A 27,312-nucleotide genomic window follows, 5' to 3' on the forward strand; every position below is an offset into this window, starting at 1 on the left:
GCCGCTTTCGTTCAATTTCCCGCGCCACCAGCCCACCAATGGGGGAGGGCGGATAGCGCGGGCCTGCGTCGTGACGCCTTCGCCGTAGGCCACATTCAACATGGTGCTGGGTCCGCTCTATTCTTCCGTCCCGTTTGCCACACCTATCCGGCCGGTCGGAAGCGGGTGGGCGGGGCCATGAAGAAGGAGCCGGGAGAGGGAAATAAGGTGTCTCCCTTTCTCGTTTCCGGGCTGGCGGAGGAACGGCGGCGGAGGTGTGGGTGGCGATGGCGGAGAGGGGGCTGCCCGGGCTGGAGGCCCAGCGGCGGCAGGTAGAGGGAGAGGGGCCGGGCCAGCCTGGGAGGAAGCGACCGCTGGGAACGGGAGAGAAGTGGTAAGTGCAAAGGGTGAGTGGGGGCGGAAGGGGGGAGCCCCGGGCGGAGAGGTTGTTTTGGGGGCGGGGGTGATGGATGGGTTGGCGAGCTTCGTTCGGTTCCACCTGGCTCAGCTGCTCCCAGCCTGGGTGAATTCGGGGGGCTGCTTGATCCGCGGGCGCCCCCCCCCCCCTTGGGAGCCGAGGCGACCCCCTTCCCGCAAGGAGACAGGCGCCGCACTCTCTGGCTTGTTGCCGGTTATTTTCAGGTGGTATTCGAGATGCACCTTCCCGCCCAGGATGAGGAAGTACGGTAGTAGTGGTGTAAAAGCACCTTTTTTTCCCTTTTAACCATGGATTTTTAGGATCATCGTGGTTTGTGAAAAAAATGTTCCCTTTGCTGAATGCAATGGGATTTTTGACTCCTCGAGTCAAGTGTAGCGTTGGGCTAATTAGCCATAGCCCCTTATATGCGCTTTCAATTACTGCGCTGAGGCACACTGGAAGGAGATTTTACTTTAGGATGAATTAAATACCATTTTTTTCCTTGGCCTTTGTGCTTTTCCCCCCCCCACCCTACCCACTGGCTGAAGCAACTTCTCAAAATCGCCTGATTTAGATCTGTTCCCTTTTCTTACGTTTTTAATGCTTTCCCTAAATTGTTCCTTGTTGGGTTGGTTAAGCGATGCTCAATATGTCATGTATTCTCAATAGTAGGTGTAGAACGATGGCTTTAAGCAACCTTAACTATTGTAAAGTGGATAACTTTCTGAAGGCATGTCTTTCCGAATTAGTGAAGTTTGGTTATTTCTCTCCTTTTCTTGTCCATTTGGTGCAATGGTATCAGGATGAATAGATACTTTTTAATTAGACCCACTGAGTACCTTGAAAATTGATTTCTTCTCCATAATCATCAAATGTCTGTCCTTATTTTACCAGTCAAGAAAGGAAACTGAAACAATTAAAAATCAACTTGTCATACCTATAAAGGAGGCTAGTTTCCTCTACACAGGGAGGACTTGACTTTTTTGGTCACTTCCTCTTTGTTTCCTAGAAATCTTGTCATTTTTTTACCTTTTAACCCTTTTTTAACCCTTTTAACTAACTAGCTATAAGTAGCTTTGAGTGATATGGACTTATGCATGGCAGACCTGATCTTTTTTAAATTATCATTTATTTTATAGCGTTTAGAGTCTGCCCAACTTAAAAGACAGGGCTGGTTGCAATATGTTAATTTTTAAAAACAACTATAAATCAACCTTCTCCTAACATAGCGATCAGCAAAATTTAACTAGGTTTGAAGTCTTGGTGAAATAAAATTATCTTCAGTGCTCTTCTGAATGAGATCATGGATGGGGCTTTATGAACCTCTGTAGGTTAGAAGTTTCAAAGTATGGTCACTGCCACACAAAATGTTCTTCTGACTTCAAATGAAGAGTAAACCTCTTAATAGATCTTCCTGGTATCTTTTTCTGAGATGGGTAGATTCATTTTTGGCAAGGCTATGGTGCTACTAAGCTACACCATATAGGGCTTTGTAGGCGACTAATAGCACTTTGAATTGGGTGTAGAAGTCTTCTGGAATCCAGCATAATGCCTGCCTGTTTCAGAGAATGAATTGTCATGGGCGTGCTCTGTGGCTTCTGTGTTAAATTATTTGCTTATGTGCCTTTTTTTTGAGAATATTGCAGCTTAATGGAATAATCCTTGCTTTGCATGCTGAGGTAGATGCTATAATTGATATACTAATAATATAAGGTGAAGTCATATGTTTCTAAATGAAGTTTGATTCATTGGGGATGTATCTCTCTTTGGAGGCAAAACTGCATGCCGGTTCTGCTTTCTTTCTCCTTTATTTTATATAGTCAGTTGACCTACTTGTGATTATCCTTAAGTAGTGCTTGTCTAAGAAAGTGACTTTGGTTTCACTTGGTTTAGCTTGATAGTTAGCAGACTTCCTATTTTATGAAGCAAATGTAGCTCACAATAGGAATTATTTCAATTGTTCTCGTATTCTGATGGATGGGCTTTAGAGTGATGTTTGAGTCTTCCCTTAAACGCTGACTTGAATGCTGCTATGTCTGGAGTGTGACAAACAGGAAGCAGAAACCCATTAACAGAATAGGAACCTCCTCTATTGTGTTATTACAAAAACTATTTTACACATTTATATCTTACACTCATAATGAGCTTACAGGCTCAGCCTATGTACCTATTGTGCTTAGAAAGCACTCCCGCTAAATTCCATGGATCTTGCTTCTAAATAAATGTATGTAGATTGTAGCCTGTTGAAAAAATAATGCATGAAGATAAACAAGGGACAGGTAATAAGTAACAAATGCACTTTTGACAAAGCTAGTTTGGTGTAGTGGTTAAGGCACCAGACTAGAAACTGGGTCACTTGGGGCCAGTCATTCTTTCTCAGCCCCGAAAAGCAGGCAATGGTAAGCCACGTCTGAAATCTTCTAAAGAACTGCAGGGAGTTTGTTCAGGCAGCTGCCAGGAGTCATCACTGACTTGAAAATGTGCGCACACATGGCACTTTCAACTCAGCTTCAGCCACAAGTTTTTTAGTTTTTAAAATTTTGTGGTCATATACCCAATAATAAGAATTACTTATCCCACCTTTTGTTTGTATAACTCAAGGGAACAAACATAATATTCCTTATTTTCTCACAACACTCACCCTGTGGGCTGAGAGAGGGACTGTCTCAAAATCACCCAATCTGGCTTTTATTGCCTGTCCATATTAAACCAAGCTAAAGCTAGACCTTGACTTATAACTATACATCAAATATTGTGTTTGCTGCAGACAAATAGATTTGATACAAAACCAATCAGTTTTACACTATGCTTCCTTTTTAGTAAATCTCTACATTACTTGGTATGCCAATAGGAGCCTGTTAGGCTACTGGAAAAGAGGCAGATGGATCTGATAGTTTTCTCTTTGCCTTTCATTGTGGCCAATAATAGCAGCTTACGCTGCCTATTCTTTTTTACAGACTTTGGAGGCTGTTACTCTACTTTCCCAAGTCAAACCAAGGGAAAGATCTTTTTACAGCCTGCCTGGCCCAATTTGTTCATGTGGCAGCACAATGGCACACTATAATATTAATTGTGTTGAAAATGGAATGCTTTTTCCTTTCAGACTACCCTTGGAGTAGTCAACAACTAGGGAGGATGAGGATTATGATTTGCTGCTGAGCAGAAAATTCAAACTGACTTGTCCAAACATTTGACATTGGGAAGTGGAAAATAAGCAGATAACTAAGGGCAGAATTTAGCCATTTATAAATGGAAGGTCCTCCAAGGATTCTCAGGTGTTTCATACACATTTGTTTGCGCTTCTATCTGTTGTGGCCAATTGAAGGGGTTAGTAAACTATGGCCCAAGGATAGTGACCGGTTTGGCAAGTTCATAGCTAATAGTAAAAATTTGAATTAGGAATAACTGGTGGCATAAATTCCAGTTTGGAGAATGAGAGATTAATAAACAACATAGTTTTACATGACTCCCTGTTCATCCAAGCCATCCTAATTAAATACCATGGAAGGGAAAGAGATGCCAGCTGCAACTATGTCATGTAAGATGTTACATGGGAAGGGAACAAATTGTCATGTGATTCTAGGAAGCCCTTGAAAAGATTTTTTGACTTGTAAGTTTATGTCAGTTGTCTTAATGATCTGAAATGTTAAAAAACATTTAGGATTCTTGGGGATTTGCCCATAAGGACTGCAAACAGAATGTTGCCATTCGTTAGCATAATCAGATGCATATAACTAGTCAGTGTTTCAGTCTGAGGCCTGGATTTCTTATAATCCTATTTATGATTGGGAATGAAGGGAGAAGAATTGCTAGCAGTAACTGTTCCAGATTGTATGTTAGAGTGTGATCTTGATTTAAATTTGAGCTATCTGCTTCTTTGCTCAGGTATTTGCTGGAAAATCATTGGTACAAGCAGTGGAAAGTTTATGTGGAATCTGGAGATCAGAACTCAAAAGCTTTCCCCGGACGGATCAACAATGCTGAACTCTTTGAAGGTATGGTTTCCTCTGTCTCCTTTTATTTGAGGCTTCTTCTCTGCCTTTCAGATAAATTCCCACATTACTTAATCTGGAGGATATGAATTATTTGATTTTTCTCTTTTTTTCCTCTAGAAGGCTCCAGATTGCATACATTTGATCATTGCAATAAACCAATAAAATATGTTGGGTTGATGAAAAGTGACATTGGGTTTTCTCAGTGCACTTCAGAGATGACCTAATATGGTCATGCTGAATAAGACACAAATGAGTAGGTTCATATGACATGCTAAACCAACATAAAGTAAATAAAATAATTAGCACAATGTGCAAATCTCAAAAATTATAGACACAACTTCACATAGTATATTTCCCAGGTAACTTAGGCTTTGAATCTGGCTTTCTGCACTATTTCAGCAGCAATTGCTATACTATACTGGCTTTATGAGAAGGGGCCTTCTATGGAAGCTGAAAAATATTTCCATGTTAAGCACTTGCAGTTAATAAGAAGCTTGGCTCCGTTTCATGAACACCAAAATTGGTGAGGGGTCACCATTGCTCTTAAGCTACGGGCTTCTTTAAAGAGGGTGAGTCCTTCATGATTTCAGCCTTCCTTCGTTCCTTCTTTCTTCCTCCAGATTTGGAGTCTTACCGGTTGAAGGATAGGCTGGTAGAACATGAAGATTACATTCTGGTGCCAGAGGAAGTATGGGACAAGTTGGTGAGCTGGTATGGCATTGAACATGGCCAGCCAGCCATTGAACGAAAGGTGAGAAATTAGGAGTTGAGAAGCACAGGTTTTCTTTGGAATTTGCCTGCCCTGCAGCATTTTCCATTACAGTTAATAGAAAAGGTGCCTGGAGAACGAAGATTCTTTCAGCTCCCTATGTGAGTAGAAGACTTTTTTCTAGAGATAGAATTTAATAATACTTAATTTATATGCTACCTTTTTAAAAAGTAATCTTTCCCCCAGCATTATCTACCAGTTGCTAATGGTAAATTGCAGGGCTTGAGAGAATGGGGAGTGGTTTATAATATGTAATGAAAATAAAAATTATGGGGATTATTAGTTCATGGATCTCAGTCTTGCCATGAATGCTCCTTGTATAGCCCATATGCTGATGGACATCCTGCTAGGTTCTTGCTAGTATTACCGCTTTTGCTTCTTTTTACATATTTTCCTGAAAGAACTATGTGTTCTACTGATAATAAGGGCCATTCAGCTTTATGGATGGGGGTTGGCTTTCCCCTTCTGGGTCTCTCTTCAGAGAGAATTTAGCAATAAGTATCTACCAATGCTGATTTTTCCCAATTTCTCTTAATGATATTCTGTCCCTTGTTTGATTCTTCATTTTGATTCTTCCTTCCCAGGTGGTAGACCTTCCTAGCATGCAGAAGGTAGAAGTTTACTTAGTGGAGCTGTACCTCTGTCAGCACAACGATGTAGACAACCACGTGGTCACTCAATTTAGCCGGATGGATACTATTGGTAAGGTCTCAGGAATTCTAAATTGAGCGGAGAGGGGGAAAAATAGAGGGAAAAGCAGTGGGCATTTGTCGCAAGAAGTCATTTTCTCTTTGTCCTCTCTTCTCCTGCCCCTTAGACTCAGTGCTAAAAGAGGCCCGGCATCAGTTTTCAGTTCCAACAGAAGATGAATCAAGACTCTGGGTGAAAAATGCTGATGGCTCCTATGAGAGGTTACGAAACTTGCAGATGACTGTGCTGGATGCCTGCCTAAGTTCAGGGCAGGTAACGCTGCTGTCCCCAGGTTGAGGCTGGCCTGTATACAAAAAGAGGCAGAATTGGTTTTGTGCCAAGATTTCTCTCTCTCTGGCATATATTTATATAAATTGGTTTTCCACAGCCTGTTGCTCCTCAACTGTGTTCGATTGTTACAGTTGACAGGCTGGCTGAAGGTGGAGCCATCTGGAAGATAGCAGTTTGAACTGGATTTGAGATTACCAGTTCCAATGGCTGGATTTGAGATAATCAGACAGACAGACAGTCCCTGGAGAGGGACTGCAAATTTAGACTACAATGGAGTACACTTATCTAAATAGCAAAGCTGATTTAAGGGCACAGTAGTTTTTACTGGATTGAAGCCACTCTTTGCATCTCCTACACAACTGCTATTCTTGGATCTGGATCAAATAATTACTTTTGGGGGGGGGGGAAAAAACACCACACACACACACACACACCTTGGACACTAGATGAATTTTAGTAAGGAGACCTATTAGTTGTGTGATTAGGACTTCTTCCTGAAATCTCTTTTGGAAGGATTCAAGACACTTGTTCTGAGGGAGGATATTGGAAGACATGCAGAATGCTTTTCCCCTTTTGGGAACTTTGATGGCCTCTGAGACACCCATTTTAAGAAGGGAAAGAATTTCTGGGCAGCTAGTTTGATTTTAAGCCGCCTGTATTTCTTGACATCACATATTCAAATATCCTCCAAAACCTTTTCTATCTCAGATCTCTGCTTCCTTTTAACATTGAAGAAAATGTATGATCACAATCATATTTGGAAATATGGAAGGTGGCTCTTTGGCCATAATTAGGTGTTTGTGAATGCACTCCTCTGGAGTGCTCTCTTAGAGGCTATGATAAAATACTGCTTTTGTTGGAAACAGCTATGTCTCGCATTATAATTTCTCCAGGGATACTATTCACCAATGGCTTCAAAATGTTCAGTTTCCATGGAAGTCATCCAGTCAAAATAGAAAAATATAAGATATACAAGATGGAAGAATAGATGGAATGGATTGTGTGCATGCGTGTATCTAGGTTCACATGCTTTTCCCTGGTTGCTTAATAGTCATTTATGTTAGTTCACATAACGTGTTAAACAATAAATGAATTATAAGTAGGCTGGGTTCCCACAAAATACCAAACAAAAACAGCAACACAAAATTAACCATACTTAGCATTTGCTGCATTCACCTATGAATTTTTTAGCTGATCTTGTTAAATCTTATGGGAGTTGCCTTGCAGTAGGAGAGAAAATGAAGGATAAGTTTGTATCTTTGACAAATCATAGGAGTGCCTCTGCTACCCTTGAGCCATTCATTACTTTGATATGCAAATAATGGTCTGAAAATTATGTTGCTTTGATCCTTTTGTTGGGCTTGCAAGTAATAGTGATAGGTGATAAGAGCAAGGAGATAGATGCTATAAGAGCAATAGAAATAGCTTTTAGCTGGACAGTAGTATAGCGTGTTTGCTGTCTGGGAGTTTTAAAAATGTGTTTGAGTAGCTTGAGCAACTCCAGAATAATATAGATGCTATGCTTTTTATTACCCAGTAATTTTACTGAATAAATGGTAATTCTGGTTGGAAGTCAGGGGAACCGATATAAGAGAATATGTGTAGCTCATGGTTGAAATTAGGGTTCCTTGGTGGTCTCTGAGCTTGGTTGTTTTCTTGCAGGCATTTCATTACCAAACTAGATCACATCATCAATGCTGATAATGCTAACTAGTTCGGTAATGAAACAACCAAACTCAGAGAGACCCAAGGACTTCACCTGTCATGGACTGTTGCCTAGCCACATACCAGTTAATATAGCCCAGGGTTGTTTTTTACTTTTACTGTGCCTCTCTTGACCTTTTCCTGCTTGTACCTGTTCCCTTCAGATTGTGATAATGGAGACCAGAAGTAAAGACGGTACTTGGCCCAGTTCCAGACCACATATCATGTGAGTATCTAAACATATTATCAATTCCACAGTGTTGAGGTATAGCTGCATCCCCTGTCTGGGGTGGGTTGTACTTTCAAAATTGGGCAGCATTCCAGTTCCCAGCTTGCCTGAACTTTTGGGGGGATACGGCTGTCTTCGGATCTTGTTCTGCTCCAACAGGAACCAGGCTGTGGGTTTCACCTCCTCTTTTTTCACAGTCTTACTTTACTTGCATTTTTCAGGAATAATTCCATTGATGAAGAAGAGCGGTACCAGGGCCAGCCAGGGATTTGTGGCCTTACCAACCTGGGGAACACATGCTTCATGAACTCTGCTTTGCAAGTAAGAAATAGGATGATCTTCTGATGCCAAACTTTGGGTACTGTGATGACTTGCCACCAAGCCGAATGAAAACTTGGCTCACACTCTGCTCATATATTAGGTGCATTGCCAGTGTTGTTACATGTCTGCCCACATGTACTAATGGGTTATGTATTTTGTCATTGCCTGCTTGTATGCCTAGAATAGAGGAATTAAACATCTTGGCTGACTGTTTCTTAACACTCACCAATCCCTGAATGCTTCCAAGAGGGAAAAAAAGCCTACTATTTTCTGAGAAGGGCACTTATATATTTATGTTGTCTATTATGATAAATGTCAGTCTTGTAAAAAGTACAATATTGACAATAGCTTTTGCTTGAACTGCAAACCATAAAATTGAGAATTCAATCATCTGGAAAGCTATGATAATATTACCAGCCACTTCTTAGTGCTAAGCCTCTGGTTGCATTTAATTGTCCAGCATCCTAGTCAAAACAGATTTCTCCTACAGTACGGTAACATAATACAATAAAGTCTGCTTGAATCAGTTTTGGTACAGCCCTAACCTAATATCAACCATAATAACAACACCTCTTGGTTTATATTTACCTTCCACTCCTGAGTACCACCCTGTAACCAATTCTCATTTCCGTCCTATACATACCAGTGAGCCATGATGTCTTTCCTACCCTTTACAGCAAGGGAAGCTATAGGGTTTTCCTGCTACTGCAGATTTGATCAACAAAACCAACTGCCTCAGCAAAGATGACTAGAAATTCCTGTTTCTCTCCCACACATGCATTTGGATAAGGGGGTTGCAACCCATCCAGGGTCCTTCTGTACCACCAGTAGCCTGCTTACCATCTGTGGAAGAATATTAGATTAGTTCAAGGAATTTTGATTACATCATCTTTGTCATTGACTTGGAATGATTGATAAATTAAAGATTGTTCTCTTTTCTGTTTTTTTAAAATGCCCTTGTAAATAATGCTCCCTTTTTTCCTCTTAAATTTAAACTGGAGAAAGTAGGACAACATAGATTATAATAATACAGTCAAACATTTTTTTTACCCAATGGTAAGAGAAACAGAAAGGACCCTTCTGACATTTGGCTATTTGAAACTAAAAAAAAGCTAAATTGCACCTACCTATTCCTTAGTAATGATGAGTTTGTGTTCCCATTATAAAAATAATGTCTGTATAAATATCACAGCTACATTTGTCCTTGGTGTACATGATGTTTACATGAAAAAATGATTACTGGAAAAGTTCTCCCCTTCTGGGCCAATATCAGTTTGTTTAACCTTACTTTTAATTTTGTTCATTTCACACAAAAAAAGATTCTGTGTCAGAGATGTTTCCCCCACCCACCAGAGCTTCATTCTGAAAGATGTACTACCATCTAACATGACATTTGGCACACTTTCATCCTTTCTTCCAGTGTCTCAGCAATGTGCCCCCTCTGACGGAATACTTCCTCAATAATCATTACCTGGACGAACTAAACTTCAGCAACCCTCTTGGCATGAAAGGTGAAATTGCTGAAGCCTATGCGGATCTCATTAAACAGAAGTGGTCTGGCCACCACCGCTCCATCGTGCCGCGAATGTTCAAGGTTAGCTCTTGTCTTACCGCTTTTTTAGTCTGTACCTGGCTCTTTGCTGACCTCAGAGGCCCTGTTTTTGCATCCCATTCAGACCAAAGTGGGCCATTTTGCCTCTCAGTTCCTTGGCTATCAGCAGCACGATTCCCAGGAGCTTCTCTCCTTCCTGCTTGACGGCCTGCATGAGGACCTCAACCGTGTCAAGAAGAAAGAGTACATTGAATTAAAGGATGCTGCAGGGAGACCCGATGAGGTGAGCATCTGAGGAAAATATCAGAGAGTCCAAATTGGATTCTAGCCAACGGTGATAATGCATGTATGTTTGTAGTAGGAATAACGTATCATCAAACTTGGAAGCTTCTGACTGGAGATCTTATCTGTTGAATTTCCACTGTGATCTTTCCATTGTGTTCTTCTGGTCCATTTCAATTTTTGTACCGCTGTATGGAAAAATGGTACTTGAAGGAAGACCTTTGCCCAGTCACACCTACCTGTCGGGTTGTGGGTTCATGAAGAAATATCATTTGATGGGACTCAAGAGGAAAGCCTTTTCTGCCATGGTAGCTGCCCTTTGGGACATCATCAGACTGGACCTGACCTTGTTGGCTTTCTGGAAGGGCCTGAAGACGTGGCTTTGTCATCTGGCCTGGGGGAATCTGGTAGTGGTGCTAGAAAAACGAATGGTGCTTTCCCACAGATTATGGGGTGTTTTTTTGTTTTTTGTTTACTGTTTCTAATGACTCTCATTACAGTTTGGCTTTATTTTTTCTACGGGGTGGTGGTTAACTTCGTTAGCTGCCCAGAGTCACATTACATGACTCTCATTACAGTTTGGCTTCATTTTTTCTACGGGGTGGTGGTTAACTTAGTTAGCTGCCCAGAGTCACAGAAATAAGATGCAAGTGACTAAGCAAACTCAATTAATTAATCCTTTACACCCAGTGCAGTCCGATGAGGAATTCATATTAGTTCCCCAAGTCCAAAGTTCAGTGAACTCTAAATGTTATTGGTTTTGTCTAATCTCTTATATCTAAATTTCACGGGAGGAAGGTTTTTGAAACCTTAGCATCTATATAGAAATAAAAATCAAGCTTTTGTTCTCTCTGAGCAAGGGCAGGGCAGGACAGTGATAAAGGGGGGACTCCCAAAGGCTTTACAGTAATCAGATTCGGCAGTAAAAAAGAAAGGAAGCTGGATATAATTCGATGAGGCTTGGAGTCTGCTGAAATGAGGCATAAAGAATGAGAACCACTCCATTACTGCAGTGAACTGGGGATGTCCTTTCACTAAGGGTTGAGTGCTGTGGGAGTGCAGAATTTTTGGTCCTGACCTCAGAACAGGCTCTGTGTGCTGGTGTAAGAGCCTTGGAAATAGCACAACTTCAGGAAGACTCAGAATAGCCTATTTAAAGGTTGGAATCAACTCAGAATAACCTATTTCAAGGTTGACAGGGCTGGGGCTTTTGGGAAACGTATACTGTTGATGCATCAACTATTCCTTTCTATGGGATCCTTGCTTCAGACGCCTGTGCTCAGTTTATAATGCTTATAAATTCTCTGAGGTTTTCCATCACAAATGCTATGCATTAATTGGAGGGGCGATACAATAGACCTCATCTTTCTCTCCCCCTACCCCCTTGCAGTTTTCCCCCAGCAGCAGAGGAAGACTAGCATGAATAATTGGTTTCACTTTAAAGATAAGGTAGCAGGAAAAAATTAAAAAGTCCTTTGGAGATGGTTGAGATTTTCCTGTTAATTTTGAGGTATTTGTTGCCAAACTCCATTGTAAAATTCGAAGGTAAACTTCCTTCTCTTTGACCTCAAGTTGTGGTTAACATCACTTCAGCTGGTGTATTTAGTAAAGTGAAATGCTGAGAATTGTAATTCAGCAAAAATGGGTGAGCATGGGAAGAGAGAGGCTGTAGTAGACTATTCCACAGTATAGCATTTCAGACTAATAGTATTCCAGACTATTCATTCTACCCACTTCCTGTTCAGGAAGTAGCAGAAGAAGCGTGGCGGAATCACAAACGTCGCAACAATTCCATCATTGTTGATATCTTCCATGGACTCTTCAAATCAACATTGGTTTGCCCTGAATGTAACAAAGTTTCGGTGACCTTTGACCCCTTCTGCTACCTCAGTGCCCCTCTGCCAATCAGCAAAGACCGAGTGATGGAGGTTTTCTTTGTATCCATGGATCCCTGTAAGAAACCTGAACAGGTACCAACAAGCTGTTTGCAAAGCTCTTTACCGTGGCAAGAAAGTTGTGGCATGTCTTCATTTGAGTGAGATTTGAGAGTTCTAGAGTTGGGGGGAACGGCCCTAGAGCCCTTGTCATATATGTAGAAATTTTCAAGCTTAATAGTTGGGGTGGGGAAAAGGTTCCCATCTGACATGCAGGAAAGAGGTTTCCAGCCATTTGGACAACGTGACCAAATGGAACCAAAATTTATACAGCCTCAACTTATTTTTATAATTTATGCTGAATGCAAGCATGCACAGTAGATAAATAATGGAATAGTTTAGATCTGACTATGGACTTTACACTTAAATGGGACCTATAGGCCTGTCCCCAGATCAGTTTCTGTCCTGGAGATGGATTCAGCCTAGTGGGGAATTTGACGTGAGTTTAGAATTTGATTTTCAATTGACTTTCTTACTGACCTCTCTTTGTCATTGTCTTACAGTATAGGTTGATTGTCCCGAAAGCTGGGAAAGTGTTAGACCTCTGTCAGGCTTTATCAGAGCACACAGGTGTGCCTGCAGAGCGGGTAAGTTTGCCAGGAGGGTGAAGGAGGGATGCCTCGATGGACCGTAGAGGCCTGTTCTGTGTCTTCCCTTTCTCATGACTGTTTCTTTGCCTCCTGTCCAGATGATGGTGGCCGATGTGTTCAGTCACCGCTTCTACAAGATCTATCAGAGGGAAGAATCTCTCAGCTGTATCCTGGACCGGGATGACATCTTCATGTGAGTTTGGGGAGGGGATAATAATATAAGGCGGCAGAGCAGTGGTTACCCTGGTGCCCTTCCAGTGCAATAAGCTATAACTTTCATTAGTCAGCACAGTCGACGTATCTAAAAAGCCCAGATTGGAAAAGCCCCAGATAAAATAAGGTAAAGGAGTGAGAGCTAGTAAATTATAGAATCACAGAATTGGAAGGGATCTTGGGGTCAGGTAGCCAATCCCCTCCTCACTCTAGGATGTACTGGAGCATTAACCACCACAATGAGTCTGAATAATAAGAGGGACCTGTAATTCAGACTAGCATTTTACTATAGTGAGTAGCCAGAGTGTAGCAAGCAGAGGTGTAGGTCAATTGTGATAGCAGAAGCAGCAATGAGCACAAGAGGTAAATATGCCATTGCTCAGTGGGTTGGCATGGTCTGAGCATGCTATGCATCAAGTCCTGTTACTTTATCCCAGCAGTAGGCAGAGAAGGAAGATCTTGGGTTGGTGCTCAAGGTGGACACTCTTAGAGCTTAGGGGACATTTTCCTCAGTGTCAGAAGCAAGTTGGGAATGTCAGTAGACTCGGGAAATTGAAGCTGCCCACCTAAGGGTGTATCTGCTTCTTGCCCCCAAAGTTGCTTTTTTTTTTTTTTTTTGAACAAATTTTATTGATTTTCCAAAACAATACACAGACAAACAAAACATAAAATATAATGACATAAGAGTTTTTTTTAAAAAAAGCCAATACATATTTAAAGACAGAATTATTCCAAGTTATCACATTTCCAAACAAGCACAATTTGATATATATATTTACCTTATCTGTTCATCTTCATATCTTATCCCAAACTTCTCTTTATTACTTCCTTTCCTTCTATTTATTCAAATTATATCTCTTTAACTTTAGATTGTATACATTTTTTATATCCATCTGTCTTATACATTTTCATTATTCTCTTCCAATACAAAAACAAACAAGACATAAAACATAAAAACATAAAACATCTTTTCTGAAAGTTGCTTGATCCCGGGTTAAAACTCATCGTACAGACACCTCTTCAAAAATCATGTTCCTTTTATATATCATTCCATATCTTATTACCGTTTTCCATTTTCTATATAGCTTCTTCCTTTTTTTAACTCTTAGTTTTATTCTACTTATCTCAGTTCAAGTCATAATACTTAACATTCTTTGTCTGTTCTCAACTATCCATTCATTTTTTCTCTTTAAACAAAACCTCTCTTGTACACTAATTAGAGTATGACGCCTTTAACTCTTTCCCCTAACCTAATAATACTTAATATCACACATAATTTGTTTTGGGATTCTGTTTAGCACATCCTAAAGTCACACAATATATTATATAAAGAGAGAAAGAAAAAAGAAAGAACAACAATAACAAACAAATTTATAGATATATAATATAGGTAGTACCCCTGTCAAAACCATTTTAATCATACCTATTGATACTTATTTATATATTTATATCTTAAACATTTTATTCTATAAATGCCTATAATTACACAATCTTATGTACCTTACAGAATCCCTTTTTCAATTAAATTTACCCATTGTCTCTAAATAAATTTTGTTTCTTCAAATCTTGCTTCCCATCATTGAGACTTCTCACCCCTTCCTTTCTCCCTTGCTTATTCTTTTCCTTACCCTGTTTACCCCTTTGTCTTTCCACCTCCCTTTTCTTCTTGTGCTTTCCCCTTCCTGTTGTTTTCTAACCTTATATCCACCCTTCAACTCATTTTTATCTTTTTTGGTTGTTTTTTTTAGGTTTTAAAATCCCTTTTTCCTTTTCCTCTTCCTCCTTCTTCTCCCCCAATAGAGTCACATGTTCATCAAAAATAGTTCCTTCTTTGTCCCAATTATCCTGCTGCGCAATCAATTCTCCATAGGAATGCACCGCCATTTCTAGAGATTGAAAAAGAATGTCCAAGGTATCTTTCCAGTCTTGTTCTTCCTTTTTATATTTTAGATATTCAGTTTTAAATTCATCCAAAAGTGGTGCCATTATAAAGAGGAAAAATTTTTCCCAAAACAACCACCCGAGTGTTTTTAAACAAAGAAAAAAAGTTTCCCAAAAGATGCAAAGTCACCAAACAATCCAGTTAGACTATTTCATTTAGCACTTTTTCCCTTCTTCCATTTCTTTTTCTGGGATTGCTATTAAATCACAAAATTCCAATTATAATATGTCTTTTGAAGTCTTATTAATGTTCAAATGGCTCTTTAAAATTCTAGGCAGTCTGCTCCTTATTTTCAACTTCTACTTCAATTTTTTTCCTCTCCCTTCCCACTCACAGCAGAATAAAAAATTTTCTTTAAATATTTAGAAATCCATATCCCTTTGGCATTAGAATAGTCTTTAGCATTTAGCATACCTTCAATGCGGGTTTCCGATTTCTCTCAAAGCTGTTCCGTTTGGAAGGAGAGTGAAAAGAAAAAAAGTTTTCCCTTTGATATCCATTCGCTGCTTACTCAGTCTGGGAACAATGTGTCTTTAGTAGGTGTTAAATACCAGGATACTTTCACTGTTCCTTTGTCCCGGTCAGCAAAATCACTTTCATTTCTTCACAAACCCCTCCAGCACTTCCTTTTCCCGGCTGAGCTCTTCTAAGTGGCGGCCATTAGAGACCGCCGTTCAGCTGCCATCGGAGAGGGAGATTTAGCCGGCTAGGGAAGAGAGATGCGATGTCTCTCGTCCCTGCCAGAACCCCCCAGTCTTCACCACCTTCTACAAAGGTGGCTTAGCCCCGAAGCCAAATGGCTCGAGGCACTCAGGCAGTGAACACAGGCAGAAACCATGCACAGTCACGGATTCCTGCCTGCACTGAAGCACCACAAGCCGGAAGTGTCCCCAAAGTTGCTTTTTTGAGCATCTTCCTTTCCGTAAGGAAATTTGATTGGGGTCACCATTATAGTCTTGCAGGTAGTCCTCGACCTCAGTTGAGCCCAGAATTTGGGCTGCTAAATGAGAAATTCATTAAGGGAATTTTGCCCCACTTTACAACTTCGCTTGCCACATTTGTTAAGTGAATCGCTGCAGTTGTTCAATTAGTAACACTAATTGACCTAATTTGAATTAGTTGTTCAGTGAATCTGGCTTTCCCATTGACTGCTTGACAGAAGGTCTCAAAAGACGATTACATCATCCTGCGACCATCATAAATGTAAGCCACTTGCCAGCATCCAAATGTAACTCACGTGACCATGGGGGTGCTGTGACGGTCATAAATGTGAAAAGGGGTCATCAGTCACTTTTTTCAGTGCCAGTGTAACTTTGATCGGTCACCAAGTGAACTATTGTAAGTTGAGGGCTACCCGTATAGCCATCAAGTTGAGCCCTTTGTATTTGTCTTCCAATTGTAATTGATGTCCTTTCCCCTGCTCATTGCCTCTCAGTTGGTGGTGTATACAGTGTTCGATTTTACTGTGTTTATAAAATTGTACATGTATTGTGCATTTCTGGTTCTGCTTATTACCATGGAATGGCATTTAAATGGAGGCTAGGTCTATAAAGAAGCAAGTAGTCTCCTTCCTTCCTTCCTTCCTCCTCCTCCTCCTCCTCCTCCTCCTCATAGCATGCCTCTCCATCTCCCCCCAGATACGAGGTTTCTGTGTCCTGCCTGGAAGACCCGGCCTCAGCAGATGCAGTGGTACTGCCAATCTACCTTCGGGAGCGTACCCAGGGCCGGGACTACAGCAACAGCTACTATGGGGTCGTGCTTTTTGGTCACCCACTTCTGGTATCTGTGCCCCGGGATCAGCTCTCTTCAGATGCCTTGTACGAGTTCCTGCTGCATCGGCTCTCGTGAGTGATTTCAATCTCTGAGATAGCTTAGCTCAGCTCCTTCTCAGCTGGGGTATGAAGGGAGAGATATACGAAAACACTTCCCCCAAAACAGCTTTCTCCAATTTGGATGCTTCCCCCCCACCCCCAAATAAAAGTCTTGAACTCCCCGGGTTCCCCAACCAATAGGGCCATTGCTGAGCATTCTGGGAATTGAAGTCCACACAGCAATAGCACTTAGATTTATATACGGCTTTGCAGTGATTTTTAGCCCTTTCTAAGCAGTTTATAAAGTCAGCCTGTTGCCCCCAACAATCTGGGTCCTCATTTTACCCATCTCAGAGGGAGTCAACCTTGAGCCTGGTGAGATTTGAACTGCCAAATTGTAGGCAGCCAGTAGGCAGCAGAAATAGGCTGCAGTACTGCATTCTTAACCACAGAGCCACCTCTGCTCATGGCCGGATGGCTAGATTGGGAAAAGAATGCCAAATGGAAGTCTATACTCAGTGCTATTCCAGTAATTCAAAGTGAATCCATTTCTATTTTATACCACTACAATTGATGCGTTGATTTGATTTGAAGGATCCAAGCTCTGATTTTGCCTAAAAAGTATTTTTGTGGCCCTAGTTTAGATTTGACTTCCTGATTTTAGTCATGGCAAAAACAGGGAGCTAAAGCAGTCTGGCTGGCAACCTGGCCAGGATGAAAGATTTTCGTAGCTAGCTATTGGGAAAAAGCAGTCCCGAGGTGAGAATTGGACTTTGTAGGTATGACAAGTGCAAGAACTGCTACAGGATAGGCAGGTGCCCATATGGGTGTGTTGTGTGGCTTTTTTTTTGCATAGTCCAGTCCTGGAGCTTCCTTTGCATAACCAAATGATGGCCCGCCATTTAATCTCAGCCGTCTTCCTTCTCGTCAAATACAAAATTCAGCATAGCAGAGTTGTACTCAAGCCAACTGTGCAGAGAGGGTAGTCTTTTGCTTCCCAGGGATTATGACTCTGACCTATTTGGATGGGGTAGCATTTCCCCCCACTTCAAGAAGGGTGCGCAATCTGGGAATCTTTCTGGACTCAGAGCTGCTTCTTGATCAGGTGGCAGCTGTGACCAGGAAGGCCCTTGCACAACTTCGTCTGATGTACCAATGGTGTCCCTTCCTAGATTGGGAGGCCCTTCAGACAGACATTCACACCCTGGTACCTCACGGCTTGACTACTGCAACTCACACTTCATGGGCTGAAGACCACCCAGAAACTTCTGCTGGTCCAGAATGCAGGAGTATAGGCAGTGGTAGTCTTGCCTTGGTATGCCCATAGTCCTGCTTTGTGAATTGCATTGGTTGCCAGTTTCCTTCCGGGTATGATTCAAAGCCCTGGAGTTACCTATAAAGCCCCACAGGGCCTAGTTTCTTGTTTCCCATATTACCTGCCTGGATGATTCAATCCAGCAAGGTGGTACACTGTGGGTTTAATTAAACAATGCCACCTGTCGGGATCCCGTAAGTCTGCCTTCTTTGTCACAGTGCCTCCCTCTGAAATGAGGTTCTGTCATTCGGGTGGCCCTTGCCCCTCTTGGTGTTTTGGAGGGCCTTCAGAACCCGGTTCTTTGATGAGAGCGATTGAGACTCCTTTAAGTGATGTGGGTTTCTACTTTTTCTTATAAGATTGCTGTCTTTTATTAATTGTCCTTCTATCTAGTATTATATTGATTTATTCCTTTTAATGTTGTTCACTTGTGAATCATCCAGGGCTGTTGGGAGTCGGGCAGCATACAGACTTGCATCAAATAACGTCAGCATTCCAATGAAACTCCTCAATACCGAGTTTTTTACTTGGTAATTTTAATCTAAGGTATTTGGTTGACAAATAATAGGACTCGCTTAGCCTAAGATTCTGGAGATGGCTGAAAACAAACTCCGCAGTCCTTAAGAGCAAGCTGATCCTATATCAGAAGTCTGACTGAATTGTAATATTATTTTTTTTTAATGAATGAGTATTGACAGACATCTGACCACATAATATCTCCCCCTACCTCCCGGAACCTGTCCATCCCTGATTCTACAACTATTCCTTTCACTGGATTACATTCCCTATGTCAGGCAGAGGATGTGATCTGCTTCTCTTGTTGACAGCCGCTATGTGACATGGCCAGACTCTGAGGAAGAACAGAGTGAGGAGGAAGACGAGGAGGACGAGGAGGAGGAGGAAGAGGATCTGTACAATAAGAGATCCAATGGGCTGAGTGAAGGTGAGGAGGACTGGTGAGATAAGAGTGTTGAATAGGAAGGGAGGGAAATATTAGATGTTCATTCTAATTCACACCTGCTTTCTTTACCCGTAATTTGCAGGGGAGGATGAGGAGGAAGACGAAGAAACAACAGCGGAAGGTTTTGCCAATCAGGACCCTAGCTCAGGGACAGAGGAAACCCCTTCAGACACATCAGTAGGGGAGGAAGGGACTAGTGTGGAGGAAAGGCGGAGCCCCAACACATCTCCCCCGCAGCTTCCCCAGTCTCCCCGTGCGCTGTCTTCCAGTCCTCCTACAGCCAACCAGGCGAAGCGCAAATGCTGTCTGCCCCAGAAGCAGCCAAAATTGCTTTTTACACTCCGACCCGTCAATTCTAATGGCACCAGTGACTGGTTGGCTGGCCAAGAGGAAGGCAATCCTGTCTCCTTCAACTGTAAGTCCCTTCGGTAGAATAACTTCACATTTGTGGTAACAAAGGCTTCCACTAAGAAAATGTTGGGGGGGGGAGTGGGGGCAGATTGGGAATGTTGAGGAAACATCATTGGCACAAAAGGGTTGCCGAGGGAATCCTGCAATGGCGGCTGTGATGGAAAGGATAAAAGAGTCCTGTCCTTGTGAGCCTCAATACATGATAGAAGTTAGGACAGAAACCCCAAATGCTGACTACTTTGCATCTGTGGGCTTTGTTGATGCTACACAAGGCAGGCTTATTTCTGTTATTGTAGCATGAGAGTTTCTCTCCACGGCCAGCTCTCCCTGTCTCTAATAGCTTCCTTCCAAGGTCACCTATCACAGTTGTTATGTACCTTTAGATCAGAAGTGGGGAACGGCCCCTTTATAACTTGTGTGGACTTCAACTCCCAAAATTCCTGAGCTCAGCCATGCTGGCTCAAGAATTCTGGGAGTTGAAGTCCACAGGTCGTAAAATGACCATAGTTCCTCACTCTTGTTTTACATCTTCTCACTTGTTCCCATTACATCAGATCATTCAAATCCCTCCATTAATTTGAGCGGGAATCTTACTGGGATGAGCTAATGTCTCTTAGCCCTTTGGTCCTAGGATTTTATAGGTGAGTCCAAACGTCCACAGAAACAGCTACTGTACGGTGAATTAAGGACTGGAAAGGTGAATGCTGTCTTGGATGCTCTCAGTATGTGCTGGGGAGAAAGTCAAGGCAACAGCACTCATGCCTGGGCCCAGTCTGCTGAACCTGTGTAGTTAACATGCAGCGTTCTTGGATTTCTGACCCAATTTCTCATTCCAGCACTCATGCCTGGGCCCAGTCTGCTGAACCTGTGTAGTTAACATGCAGCGTTCTTGGATTTCTGACCCAATTTCTCACCCTTTGCTTCAGCCCAACCATATGTTGCTCTGGACTGGGATTCTGAAATGAAGAAGCGCTACTACAATGACACTGAGGCCGAAGTGAGTGTGCAACTTTCTAAGTAGGAACCCTCTCTTTTCTGTTTTTCATGTAGTATTGTGCTCAAGTTCTGCAACCCAGACTACTGTAGTGAAATCTAGCTCCAAGTATAGACTCAACTACAGATCTCACCAGGAGGTCTTAGGCTAGTCACCCTTTATCAGTCTTACAGGAGTTGTACGGATATTAAAGTAACACCTAATGTAATCTCGGACTCTCAAAAAATGTTCTCAGATATAAATGTGAAAACAGCCTTGCTCTTCCTTTCTGCCTTGGAGAAATTAGCCTCTGATCTCTTTATATCCATCATGTATTAATGTTCTTCCCTTTAGGGCTACGTCAAGCATGACTCTATGGGCTATACGCCAAAGAAGAACCCCGTAAAGCTGCAGGAGTGCATTGAGTTGTTCACTACCATGGAAACACTGGAAGAGGAAAATCCCTGGTGAGAATTGAAAATCTGTCTATGATAGAGCCTCTTCCATTGAGATAGCAGGAAAGGGTGTGAGGTGTTTGGATGCTGACTTAGTGCTGGTCAACACTTCAAAATTCAATAGATAAAGGTAACAAAACAAGAATGCTGCATGAGCCAAATAAATCCATGTGGATCTTATTTCATAATAATCCAAATTAAATAGAAAATCCAACAGATTGTGGAATATATGATAAGCTCTCAGTTTATCGGATCATTCCATGCTAAATCTTCTCTCTCAAGATTGCAGGGGGGGTTTTTTTTTGTGGAATGCTAATTCTCCTGAAAGAAAAGGTGTCAGGCTTATGGGTTTGTCTGTTACAGGTATTGTCCCACCTGCAAAAAACACCAACTTGCCACCAAGAAGCTGGATTTATGGTCACTACCGGAGATTCTGATTATTCACCTCAAGCGTTTCTCTTACACCAAATTCTCCCGGGAGAAACTTGATACCCTTGTGGAATTCCCTATCCAGTAAGTCAGGAGACCTAGCCATTAATTTTTGTTACCAGGAGTGAAATGGGTGGATGCTTTATGTATATGGCATGATCTTGGACAGCATAGACCATTGAAAATGCATCCGTGCAACACTCATCCTTTCATCTGAGGAAACAGACGAGTGATAATTTATGGGCTCTGAAATTGTGAAAGATGATTGAAAGCCTTCACCTTCTGTTTTGGAGGTCATCAAAAACTCAGCCTGAATCCGACTTTATGTGAATGGTGTTGGTGAAACTAGATTTATCTATATTGTCCTTTCTATTATCTTAATTATCTTTTTTTGCTTACTATTACTTACTCCTTTTCTGCACTGTGTAGTAACACTGTTTACACCATAAAGGGAATAATAATATCATGATGGGTATGTACTGTATGTATGTTACATCAATTAAAAAAAAAGGCTCAGTAATCATGTAAGCTCCATCACCAGGAGACCCTGTCATCATTGGCTGTGCTGCTAAAGGATTTCCAAAGGTAGCTCCAGTGCTATTGAGGATCTAGAAAGGGGGCGGGCCGACCTTTCCCAAATGTGGGGAGATTCTCTATCCCTGTTTTAAGGCTCTCAGCAGGAAATACTTGCTTTGTGCTACCAGTTAATTGACAGATCAGGGGAAACTGTATCCCTGCTTTCCTCCTGCCCAGGCCTTCAGCTCTCTTGGGTTACATTTGATGTACATTTCCATGCTCCGAGGCATGGAAATTTGCTGTCAGACACATCTTGAGCTCAAGGTGTGGGAGGCTGCATTAGTGTAAAATTATTGTGGCAGCTGGGAGCACACATTGAGATAGTAGCAATTCCTTTGTGCAAAGACACAGTAGGACTTTTCTCCAAAGGGGTTGCTGTCGGGATTGAAAAAAAAAAAGTGGCTTTGTAATTTCTCTCTTACAGGGGCCTGGACTTTTCTGATTTCATCATCAAACCCCAGAAAGAAACGGACGCTTCCCTGTACAAATATGACCTCATTGCTGTGTCCAACCACTATGGTGGCCTCCGGGATGGGCATTGTATGTATCCTGACACTAGAGGAAATAGATTTTTTTTTTAGGGGGTGGGGATAAATTGGGGGCCTCAAAGAAGAATAATTGAAGCATAATCCAATAAAAATATGCTACTCTTAGTAAGGGGTATGTGCAAATATTTGGAGGATAGTTCTATATAAGAGTGTAAAGCCACCCAGTTTTTGGTATATTGGTGAGATGGGCGGGATATAAATTTAATAAACAAGCAAACAGGATTTTCCCAACCTCCCTGTTTCAGAACCTACCAAACTTTGTCTTTAGTTATAGCCTTCAGGTCCATGGACCCATCTGCCAGATTTTTTTGTTTTTACTTTGTCGCATTCCTCCTCCTCCTCCTCCTCCATCTGGAAGTCACAAGCTGCCTGCCACTCATCTGATGGATGAGGACTGTTTGTCTTTACAGTAGTTGCAAAGTAATAGCTAAAAACTTGCTCTGATTTTTGCTGGCAACGGTACCAATACTTACTAACTTTAAAGAATCTTGTTTTCTCTTCCTCTTGTAGGAAAGAGATGACTCTTTTTTTAGTTCCTTTAAACCACCAGTCTTGATTCCTGATGACTGACTGGACTAGTCCCTGCAGTTTTGGGGGACAAGATTTTTCAGAAGTGGCGTGCCATTGCCTGCTTCCTAGGGCTAAGAAAGAGTGACTGGCTCAAGGTCACCCAGCTGGCTTGTGTCTAAAGCAGAACTAGGCAGTGTTTCTAGCCTGGTGCCTCAACCACTAAACCAAATTGGCTGTCATTCTCTCTTAGCCCAACATGACTAGAAAGCAGAAACAATGAGAAAAAAGAGAAGAGCTTAGCCCAGGGGATATATTCATTGGAACTATAAAGAAACAGACATAACACACAACTCTGCCTGAATTCCTTTGTGATAAGACCATGTTTGTTTTCTTGGTGGATAACAAAAGAATACAGAATGATCTGACTCATCTCTTGTACTCTCTAGACACCACTTTTGCCCGGAACAAGGACACTGGGACGTGGTTTTATTTTGATGACAGCAGCGTGTCTGCGGTTTCAAACAACCAGATTGAGGTAAGGCATTTCGTGTTTGGATGGGCTCGTGGTTTCAGTACTTTACTGGCAAATGCCTTGCTGCACTGGTCTCCTCCACACCTTTTTGCTACAAGGATTGTCAGATCTTATAATACAATATATTCTTTGACTTGCATTTGCTTTATGGGTAACTTTTGAATGGAACCTTGGAAACTGTGTTTCAAAGCAGGCTGGCTTTTTAGTGGGACCAAACTGAAATAAATTATCTATACATTCTTACTTGTTAAGAAATGGGACACATTCCAGTGTCTCTAAAGAGTCATTTTAGAACAACTATAAGGGAGGAAAGGAGGCTTATTTGCCTCGGATTGCTTCCTTAGTCTTGCCATCGACTGGGGGCATCATAAGATGGAGGACTGCTATTAAGATGTGTGCTGCAGCTGCAGTGGGAGTAAAAATGCAGAATGTGACTCTAGCTTTTTGAGAATGTCTTTTGTTAAAGTTAACTATTTAAACCCAGCTTTTGATGCCTTGGTATGCTTTAAGATACTATCATCCCCAGATTTTCCAGCTAGCATGGTGATTTCTTTTATGGGCTGCAGATTCTGGAGAGGTCAGTTTCAGGACATCCCAGTATTAGGTAAACGAGCCGTGGATTAAATTTTAAGACTGAAGAAACCTGCTTTGAGGACATGCTTCAGAATCTTCGTTCTTTCCATGGTAGCCAAGCTGGAATGAACAATGACAGTGCAAAGTCATCTCCTATGATGGTCTCTTATATTAAAACAATGCAAAATGTTATAAACAAGTCCAGTTTTTTGGACCTATATGGTCTTTCCACGGCCAGTTTGATAGTCCCAAGTTTGGGGGATTTACACATGTGTGAAACCATTGTCAATTCAATGTTTGGATGTGTTGTCCTTTGCCATTTATTAAATTTTCCCTGTCTTCTTGCCAGTCCAAAGCTGCCTATGTCCTCTTCTATCAACGCCAGGACAAAATCTGCCACCCAACTCCTCCTCCTGCATCCATGAGTACGCCTGCCTGCGGGAATGAGGAGGACTATGCTGCCTGCTGTGATTCTCACTCTCAAGAGCTAGCAAACCGGGACTTCATGGACGTGGACTGACCTTCACCTCGCTTCCCTTCTCCATTTGCAACAGGCGGAGAGCCATATACGTTCCCTTCCTTGTACTGAAGGGGGCAGCTGGATTTCAGGCCTTGGAATAAGGGCAGGTCAGGGATGTAGGAGACGAGATAGAGCCCCTTCACCAGCACAAGTAGACCTGCCATCTTCCTGTGTCCAAAGCGCAAGGCTCTTTGCTTAGCACATAGTCCCCCCCACTGTGGAGGGGGAAAGACCGACTACTCTTTAAAAGGCTTGTGCCTTACATCAACATAATAAGATGGCTGGATGGAACATAGGCTTCCTGGATTGTCTCCTCCATTCCCTTTTTTTTTTTTACATCTTAAAATTGAGATGCTTTTATTAGCACTAGGTTTCCTATGTGGAAGGAAGCTTAAATGCATTGTTTTTATGCTGGCTGTGCACTCCCCCACCCCCCCACCCCCCCCAATCTCCCGCAGTATTAGGCCACTCTAATCAGGGTATCTACCCTTGTTTTGCTGCTCGCAACTTCACGTCTTCACCTCCTCCACTTCTCCCTTGCTGGTTCCTGTGCTTTGGGAGGAGTTTGCAGAGATACTAACTCCTGTGTAGTCTGTGGCTAATTAGGACACTTCCCTGCTATTGCCCTACCTGACATTGGATAGGTCTGGATAAATGGCCCCTCACATTCTTTCCTGTCATTTACCTTCCAAGTGCCTCCTTTTAGCTCCCCAATTAAGCAATAATTCCAATATTGTCCTGCCCCATCTTCCAGCATCTGGTAGAAATCTGCAATTCGCATGCGTGTTTCTGAATTTCCTTGTATTAATCCTCATTTCTGAAGCTTACCTCCAGTTATTAAGGTGACTGTGAGCCACTGAGCCCTAAAAAGCTACTTTTTAACTCTTGCATCCAAACCTGTTTGGGAAGACAGCCATTTTTTTCAGTCTATACTGTGTTGCAGTTCCCTTCAGCCTAAGGACTGTAGGAGAAAATTGACTACCAGCTCTTGAAGTTTCTTTTCAGTTGGCCTGATACCTACCAGGTGTATCCCTGTTCGAGCAAAACTTCGGAATTCTTCCCTTTTATCTGAGTCTCTGCTGCCACTGCTGTTGCTACTTCTAGGCTCAGGGATTGCACTAGTTTGTAAATAGGTTTGTGTGCGCAATGCAGTGGATAGAATACAGCAGGAAGCAGTGTTGATCAAGCACAGGACACTCACTGTTGGCAGGAGCACATAGTGCATTTAATTACTTAAAGAGTTTGGAAGAATATTCTTTCACGTAACTCTTTGAGCTTTTATTTCTCTTGAAGTTATCTTGCAGAAGAAAATATTTTTTGGCATGTGTACATAAAGTAACTTCTTTTAAAAGGCATATGGCCTCTCTTTTTCCCCTCGGTATTATCCCTTACAGGATGCACACACATTACACTTTTGCCTTGCTTTATTTCCCTTTGCGGGGCGGGGCTTTGAACCAAGGTCTGTAAAGATTTGCCTTCTTTCTGTTTTGCTTCGGTCAGTACAAACTAAGAACATCCACATCTGGTAGCTTCTCAGCTGACATCAGGCAATTGTAGCTCCTAAGAGTTGCAATCTAGATCTCCCTTTTGCTGGAGATACTCTAGTGCCCACAAAAGAGTTATTTCAGTGCGGTGTTAAAAAGTATTTAAACTCGGGAGTCTATTTAGCACCTCTTAGAATCTGCCCCTGAACAAATAATAATTGAGCAAGAGAAGTTGCAGCTATCTTGGTTTATTACCCAGTATTCTGCAATACCATATACATTAAATTACTACCTGAAGCCTCCAAATATACTTATCACATTTTTTTTTCTCTTGCTGCACACCAGGAAATGGAAGCAGACACTATTCCATGCTTCAGCTCTTCACAAGGTTTCTAAAGCTCTTTCCTGATCAGACTGCTGATCATTGATTTTCAGTGCTGTCAGTATCTTTTACCATTTAAACCAAGCACAGCTTCACAACTTTAGCACACCATGCACAATAAGTGGTCCTTGGCCACCAATTCACAGTGATAAACAGAATGTCTCTGGGCACTGCCTTTCCCATAGGACTGTACTCCAGAGTGGACTGATAGAGCTCAGTCTGGCCTGGACATCTGGGTCAACTTGAGGTCCTGTGACATCAGCTGTTCCTCAACATCCTGAAGTGCCCAGTGGTGAGAGACCAATTCCAAGGCTTCCCACTCAGCCTGAAAGAAAAGAAAGGGTTTGTTGGTAATTTGCGAATCCATGCTTTAACTCTCAAGTACTATTAAATCCACCGATGCACTACCAACTACGAGAGTGGCAGAATCAAAGCCCAGGCTTCAAGTTAAATGACTTTCAGTAGACTGTTTTCACATTAAGAAAATATGGATATCTTGGAAGATTTTTTAAAAATAAATAAATAAAAAGGTGAGTGGGAAGAGTGCCCAATTATTCAGAAAAAAGTGGGGAAAGTTTTAAACTGCTGTATTGGGAAGCATCTGTGCCTGTTGTGTGCGTAATACCACCAATTTGCCACCTACTGAAAGTGTTTTGTGATAGCCTGCCTTGGAAGGCATTTTATGAAGATGCTCGTGCTTTCAAAATTCCGTCTGCCCTCTTCCTGAAAAAAAATACCTGTTCCTATTATATATTAATCCAACATTTTGTTTCAGTATGAAATAAGTTTGTTTTCCCATCGATTTCCTGACACAGCGTATCCCAACCTAAAGGAAATTTTGACAATCCTAATGAAACTGAAGTTCACACAGTGAACTGAAAACCCATGATCCTCTACAAACTTTTATAAGAAGCCCGGTCAAT

At 41.9% G+C, this 27,312-nt stretch overlaps 2 protein-coding genes across 2 annotated transcripts in view; one reads left to right on the forward strand and one right to left on the reverse strand.

Moving 5' to 3' along the window:
- Positions 1-41: 41 nt before the first annotated feature.
- On the forward strand, positions 42-26,304 carry USP11 (ubiquitin specific peptidase 11). The gene is made up of 21 exons (XM_026711333.2): positions 42-373; positions 4,283-4,392; positions 5,013-5,143; positions 5,746-5,863; positions 5,979-6,124; positions 8,011-8,072; positions 8,297-8,396; positions 9,817-9,990; positions 10,073-10,231; positions 11,976-12,200; positions 12,668-12,751; positions 12,853-12,947; positions 16,547-16,753; positions 18,863-18,978; positions 19,079-19,411; positions 20,334-20,404; positions 20,735-20,847; positions 21,199-21,348; positions 22,265-22,380; positions 23,345-23,433; positions 24,353-26,304. Exons 1-21 carry the CDS (start codon positions 267-269, stop codon positions 24,521-24,523), a joined length of 2,877 nt encoding a protein of 958 aa, XP_026567118.2. The 5' UTR covers positions 42-266; the 3' UTR covers positions 24,524-26,304.
- Positions 25,727-27,312, reverse strand: part of LOC113443256 (ER membrane protein complex subunit 3-like) — a 9,996-nt gene continuing 8,410 nt past the window's right edge. The window contains exon 8 of the mRNA XM_026711337.2: positions 25,727-26,714. Coding sequence (XP_026567122.1) covers positions 26,604-26,714 — 111 coding nt within the window. The 3' untranslated portion in view covers positions 25,727-26,603. The remainder of the gene's footprint in view (positions 26,715-27,312) is intronic.

The sequence above is a fragment of the Pseudonaja textilis genome, chromosome 2 (assembly GCF_049901715.1).
Source record: "Pseudonaja textilis isolate UNSWEBS1 chromosome 2, rPseTex1.2, whole genome shotgun sequence".
In the NCBI taxonomy this organism is placed as follows: Eukaryota; Metazoa; Chordata; class Lepidosauria; order Squamata; family Elapidae; genus Pseudonaja; species Pseudonaja textilis.

What these genes read in the sequence shown, in the direction of transcription:
- USP11 (XM_026711333.2), top strand. Translation starts at nt 267, where the DNA reads ATGGCGGAGAGGGGGCTGCCCGGGCTGGAGGCCCAGCGGCGGCAGGTA. An exon ending in TTCCTGCTGCATCGGCTCTC is followed by an intron (nt 16,754 to 18,862) that starts GTGAGTGATTTC and finishes TCTTGTTGACAG; the next exon opens with CCGCTATGTGACATGGCCAG. An exon ending in CTGGAAGAGGAAAATCCCTG is followed by an intron (nt 20,848 to 21,198) that starts GTGAGAATTGAA and finishes TGTCTGTTACAG; the next exon opens with GTATTGTCCCACCTGCAAAA.